The sequence below is a fragment of the Zeugodacus cucurbitae genome, chromosome 3 (assembly GCF_028554725.1).
Source record: "Zeugodacus cucurbitae isolate PBARC_wt_2022May chromosome 3, idZeuCucr1.2, whole genome shotgun sequence".
Taxonomy (NCBI): domain Eukaryota; kingdom Metazoa; phylum Arthropoda; class Insecta; order Diptera; family Tephritidae; genus Zeugodacus; species Zeugodacus cucurbitae.
In genome coordinates this window covers 37,579,697-37,585,796 of record NC_071668.1, presented here as the reverse complement: position 1 = coordinate 37,585,796, position 6,100 = coordinate 37,579,697, and the positions used below count along the sequence as shown (strand labels likewise).

At 36.0% G+C, this 6,100-nt stretch overlaps 1 protein-coding gene across 1 annotated transcript; it reads right to left on the bottom strand.

The window, feature by feature from the left end:
- Nucleotides 1-1,105: 1,105 nt before the first annotated feature.
- On the bottom strand, nucleotides 1,106-4,842 carry LOC128920135 (uncharacterized). Its single transcript, XM_054226662.1, has 3 exons — nucleotides 3,659-4,842; nucleotides 1,706-3,433; nucleotides 1,106-1,169 (listed from the first exon to the last, which is right to left on the bottom strand). The coding sequence occupies exons 1-3, from the start codon at nucleotides 4,840-4,842 to the stop codon at nucleotides 1,106-1,108; spliced, it is 2,976 nt and encodes a 991-aa protein (XP_054082637.1).
- Between the last annotated feature and the right edge of the window lie 1,258 nt (nucleotides 4,843-6,100).

Genomic DNA, 6,100 nt, shown 5'->3' with positions numbered 1-6,100 from the left:
TTTCACTTCACATATTGAAAATTACACTACTAACATTCAATTTAATTCAAAATATAGATTTATTTAAGATTTTTTAAGCAAAAATTACTTATTTTAAAAATCACTTAGCACACTAATAGCTGAACAGGTTTCTGTGCTTACAATTATGTGGAAAACTAGCGTTGCCACGTGCTAGAAAACATAGATGATAGATTTTTTAATGACTGTGTTTTATTTATGTAGATTATGCGTTTGATTTATATTTATTTAAATTCATTACACACATTATTGTAGATTACACGTTTATTTTTAGTTACATGTAGATTAAAGTTCATTTATATCCAATAATAATTACCACACTATTTGTTGATTATTATATCGTACAAGCAGTTGATGCCGCTGTCTTCACTATCGTCATAGCGGTTGATGCCGCTGTCTTCACTATCGTGCTAGCGGTTGATGCCGCTGTCTTCACTCGACTCACTCTACTCGTCAACTATACTTATTTTATTAAAAATGGTCGTATGTGTCGTTGTGTCTTCGTTAAACTTTGCAGGGTTGTAATTAAAAGTAACAGCCACTACGTGTGGACCTTTTACCCACAGGTTCCACTCCCACAATCGGCCGTCCTGCACCGTCATTCGCCCCGAATGACTTCATGTATTCTGCTACCGTAACAGTGTTTCGTGGCCCTTCGTTTTCGCCCACCTTTTGAACTTCATACCTGCCGTGAGGCTTTACCACTTTTACCTCGTACGGTCCGAAATATTTTTGTTTTAATTTTAAATTTGGTCCATATTGTGTCCGTTTTATAGCTACTAAGTCGCCTACCTTATATATGACTTCTGCTTTACGCTTTGAATTAAATGTTTGTTTGTTTTCTTCTTGTATCTTACAAATATTTTCTTGAGCTAGTTTTCGAATGTTATCGCGTTCGTCGCCTAATTCTTTCATTATGCAATCTTCAAGTAAACTTTTAATTTCTATGTCTTCACATTGCCTCATTTCCAAACCAGTAAGTATTTTGAATGGCGATAACTTAGTACTTCTTGGAGGTGTATTATTAATGATTCTTTGAACTTTTTCAACATATTTATACCAACAAGCAGGATTATCATGACATAGTTTAGCTAACATTGGAACCAATATACGGTGCATCCGTTCCACTTGACCATTTCCCCGAGGAACGCCTGTGGAAATAGTCAAATGTTGTATGTTTTGTTCTGTACAATAATTATGGAAAATGTTCGACGTGAAAGCAGATCCTCTGTCCGTTACTATTCTCTTAGGATTACCGAAAACTGCCGATTGTTTTGTTAATCTATCAACTACGGAATTCGCGTCCGTGCTTTTAGTGGGATAAAGCCACACAAATTTTGAAAAAGCATCTACTACTACTAATAAATGTTGATATTTTTTATTAGTAACCTCTAGTGGTCCTACATGATCTATATGATAAGTTTGTAATGGTCTATCTTCTTTGTCTATCGGTGAGAGGAAACCTTCTTTTTTGCCTGCCTTTGTGTTAATGATGATGCATTCAACGCAATTTTTTACAACTTTACCTACTTTTGTCGAAATTTTTGGAATATAAAACGATTTCTCTAAATACTCTTGCGTTTTTTTAGCGGATAAATGCCCTTGCCGGTGTGCAATGCTGATTATTTCATCTTCCATTGCTTCTGGTACTACCACCAACTCGTTAACGTGGTCTTTATATACTAACCCGTTTCGCATAAAGAAATCTTCGTATTCACATTTTCCTAAGACTTGAATAATCGCCCTGATCCACTCATCAGATTTTTGAGCTTCCCTTAAGCGATGCGCGACCGAATCTTCAATTATCATGCATGCCACACGACTTAAAGCATCAACATGTCGCATTCTTGAATTTTTCCTATGTTCGATGACATAGTCGAAGTCTTGTAAGTACATAGCCCAACGAGCTACTCGTAATGGTACGTCACGTTTTTTAATAGTCATCGTAAATGCATTGCAGTCGGTTACAATTCGGAATTTCTGACCTAGCACATACACACGCCATTTCTTTAATGCCTGAATAATTGCTAACACTTCGAGTTCATAGGAGTTGTATTTCTCCTCTGCTGGAGTAGTTTTCTTACTCATGAACTGTACAGGATGAAACTGCTGATCATCCGAGTTTTTCTGCAGTAACACGGCACCATATCCATACATTGAAGCATCTGTGTGTATCTCCGTTTGAGCCTTTGGATCGTAAATCTGTAATACCGGAGCTTTCATTAAAGCTAATTTTAATTGTTGAAACGCTAACAGTTGCTGCTCTCCTATATGATATTTCGCATCCTTTCTTAACATGTCGCTTAGTGGCTTCGCTATCGATGCATATCCCTCAATGAATCTTCTAAAATAAGATGTTAATCCTAAATACCGTTGCAGTCCCTTTTTATCTCGCGGCAAAGGAAACTGTTGCACGGCCTTTACCTTCCCTTCAGAGGGCCTGATACTACCGTTCTCGATTACATATCCTAAAAATTCGATTTTCTTTTTTAAGAAAAAACACTTGGTCCATTTAATACGCAGTCCGTATGTTGCTGCCCTTGTTAAAACAGTTCTTAATTTTTCAATGCTTTCCTCAATGGTCTGTCCGGGTATGATAATGTCATCCATATAAATAACTACAATACCTTGCTGTATCAAATCACGGAATATTGATGAAATGTATCGACAAAATATGGCTGGTGAATTAGAAAGTCCAAATGGGACGAAGTTAAACTCATATTGCCCTCCGTATGTTACAAAAGATGTGTATCGTTTTGATCCTTCATCCACGGGAACATGAAAAAAACCGTTTGCAAGATCCAGCGTAGTGAACACACTAGCCCCTTGCAACTTTTCCAAAACGTCGTCTATAAGTACCATTGGAAAATTGTCACGTATAATCTTCTCGTTTATTTTTCTAAAGTCACAGCAGAGTCGTTTCGTACCGTCTTTTTTTGAAACCAAAACAACTGGTGAAGCATACTCAGAATTGCTTTGTCGAATTATACCTTCGTTCAACCAATTATCTATTTGATTATCGATTATCTTCTGATCAACGCATGAAACTCGTCTTGGCGTTTGGTAAACAGGAATGTCATCTGTTATCAAAATCTTCATTTGTACTGGTGACTGTGTCTGCTTTACTGGTTTAAAACTGTGCACCATCTTTAAAACTGTATCTGCTTGCTCAATTTTCAAATGTCCTAAATCAAGGTCTATTATCGAGTTGCTATCTTTCTCTTCCATTGCTACGCAAAGTGCAGCAAATTCAGTTAAAGCCAAATTACTACCACCTGCGTTGTTTTCTTCTTCCTTTTCCTTTAACAATTCAAAATCTTTTCCGTCTTTACTTTGACAAATTTGTCTTATCCCTAAATTCTCTTTATCATTTAAACTTTCGAGACTTTTCCTGCCGAACTTAGCGCCCTTTTCGCTAAAAAAAATATTTACGTTTTTTAAAATATCATTTCCCAGAATTACTTCATATGGCAAGTCATTCAGCCCAGTAACGTGAAAAGTCACTGTGAAATTAATCCCATCCACTTCGATATTTATTTCAAAAGTACCTAGTGTACTTACTTCACTGCCTTTAATGCCTCCCAGGATCGAACGATTATCGCTAAGCTTCGAAATTCCTGTACGCTTAAACATATCATACCTCATTAAACTCACGTCAGCACCCGTATCAATTAAAGCACTGATCACTAAATTACCCATCTTCATTGGTTTGAAGATGCCACTTGTCTTCCAGACAGTCAAAGCGCTATTGCGTTTTGATTCTGTATTAACATGCACGTCGTTTCTACGATCGCATTCAATTTTACGATGGCCCATCTGTCCACACTTGAAACATTTGATCTGCCTAATCTTATCACAACCATTGGCCAAATGAGATTCACTTCCACACTTGAAACACTTCCTTTGAACCCTTGGTTCCACCGGTGTTGCCACCCCATGCCATGACTTCTCCTTGCTTGAAGGCTGTCGAGAATCATGTACCCTCTCATTCTTATCACAACCATTGGCCAAATGAGATTCACTTCCACACTTGAAACACTTCCTTTGAACCCTTGGTTCTACCGGTGTTGCCACCCCATGCCATGACTTCTCCTTGCTTGAAGGCTGTCGAGAATCATGTACCCTCTCATATACTCTTAACTGCTCTTTGAGCTCTTGTATTGTTCGTGCTTGATATAAAACTGTTTTATTTAATTTTGAATCAGGAATTCCTCCAATAAAGTACAAAATGAGACTTTCGTCATCTAAACCAACTGGCTTGGCAATTTCCATCAAATTGTACAAGTATTCACGAAGACTTTCGTTATTTTTCTTACGACGATTTTGTAACATGCGATGAATATCTAGTGATGTTGGTTTTACACCGAACTCACTTCTCAACGCCGATTTTAGCGAATTGAAACTATTGATTCCCGTCTGGCTACGTACATACAATTTAGCAGCCCCTCTAAGAAGTTGTTTTGCAAACACAAATCGTTGTAAACTGTTCCAATTTAAAGTTACCGCGTTATCCTCAAATTCTTCTAACCATTTATCAACACCTAGCTCATCCGTACCACTAAACAATGAAATACTCCCTTCCACATCCCTCAGTGTGAACTGCGGATTAAACACTACATTGTCTTGGTGAGAGGTTGGTGCCTCTACCATTGTCACTGAACGTGTTTCACTTTCACTTTCATCTTCATCCTCCAACACATGTCCGAAATATAAGAGCAACCTATCTCTTAATTCACATTTCCTGCCTTGAACACTCAGTCCAACTTCCCTCAATTTGTTCTTCAGAGCTACCACTGTCAAACTCAAAATATCTTGTACGTCCATCGTCTTTTCCTGGTGTGTTGATTATGATTACAAAAAACAAAATCTTAAAATACAACTTATCTCATAAACAATATTATATCAATAAAAATTCTTAAGTGATTTCAAATTCAGGCTTAAGTTACAATATTTCAATTTAAGTAAACATTTTAAGAGTATTTATACTGGTTCTCTGGACATACTATGTATCAGCAAATAACATTATGTATTAGAAAATAATATTAACATTCATAAGTTTTTACAGCACATATGCAAATGTAGCTAATTCTTATTTGGAATTCATTACTGGAATCTTATAACAATGTTGTAGCAAATAACATTATGTATTAGAAAATAATATTAACATTCATAAGTTTTTACAGCACATATGCATATGTAGCTAATTCTTATTTGGAATTCATTACTGGAATCTTATAACAATGTTGTAGCAAATAACATTATGTATTAGAAAATAATATTAACATTCATAAGTTTTTACAGCACATATGCATATGTAGCTAATTCTTATTGGACTTCATTACCATTATTGGAATCTTATAACAACTTATACAAACATATGTTTCGTTTCCAATTTTTGCTTCTGTCCATTTGTTCTTAATTCAGTGCTACCAAATTACATACATACATTCTCTCTCATCTTCCTATGTCTTTCCTTCATCTCATTTTCTAATTGGCGCAGTCACTTGAATCTTTGCAGCTTCACACCTTCTCACTTTTCCGTCTTTCTGCTTCTCTCGTTCTCTCGAACTTTCTGGACCTTTGAATTGACAAATTTGAATTATGACGCCAACTGTAACTGCCGTTTGTTGCAAGATTGAACATGTCTGGAACGATTTTTGCATGTATCACTTTTAGTTTTTGCACATTTTAGTTTTAATGTAATACACATTTTCTCCAAATTTCCTTGTATGTAACGATATTTTTACACGTATTAGTTTAAGTTTTTACACAAAACAGTTTTAATTTAACAAATTTCCGAATTTCCGACACCGCTCACATACGTTCACATCTCGGATACATTCTCTCTCATCTTCATATGTCTATCCTTCATCTCATTTTCTAATTGGCGCAGTCACTTCAATCTTTGCAGCTTCACACCTTCTCACTTTTCCTTCTTTCTGCTTCTCTCGAACTTTCTGGACCTTTGACAAATTTGAATTACGACGCCAACTGTAACTGTGGTTTGTTGCAAGATTCAACTTGTATGAATAATACACATTTTCTCCAAATTTCTTTGTATATAACGATATTTTACACGTTT

What these genes read in the sequence shown, in the direction of transcription:
- LOC128920135 (XM_054226662.1), bottom strand. Translation starts at nt 4,842, where the DNA reads ATGGACGTACAAGATATTTTGAGTTTGACAGTGGTAGCTCTGAAGAAC. An exon ending in GCTGACGTGAGTTTAATGAG is followed by an intron (nt 3,434 to 3,658) that starts GTATGATATGTT and finishes TATTTTTTTTAG; the next exon opens with CGAAAAGGGCGCTAAGTTCG. An exon ending in GATTTCTTTATGCGAAACGG is followed by an intron (nt 1,170 to 1,705) that starts GTTAGTATATAA and finishes CTATTTCCACAG; the next exon opens with GCGTTCCTCGGGGAAATGGT.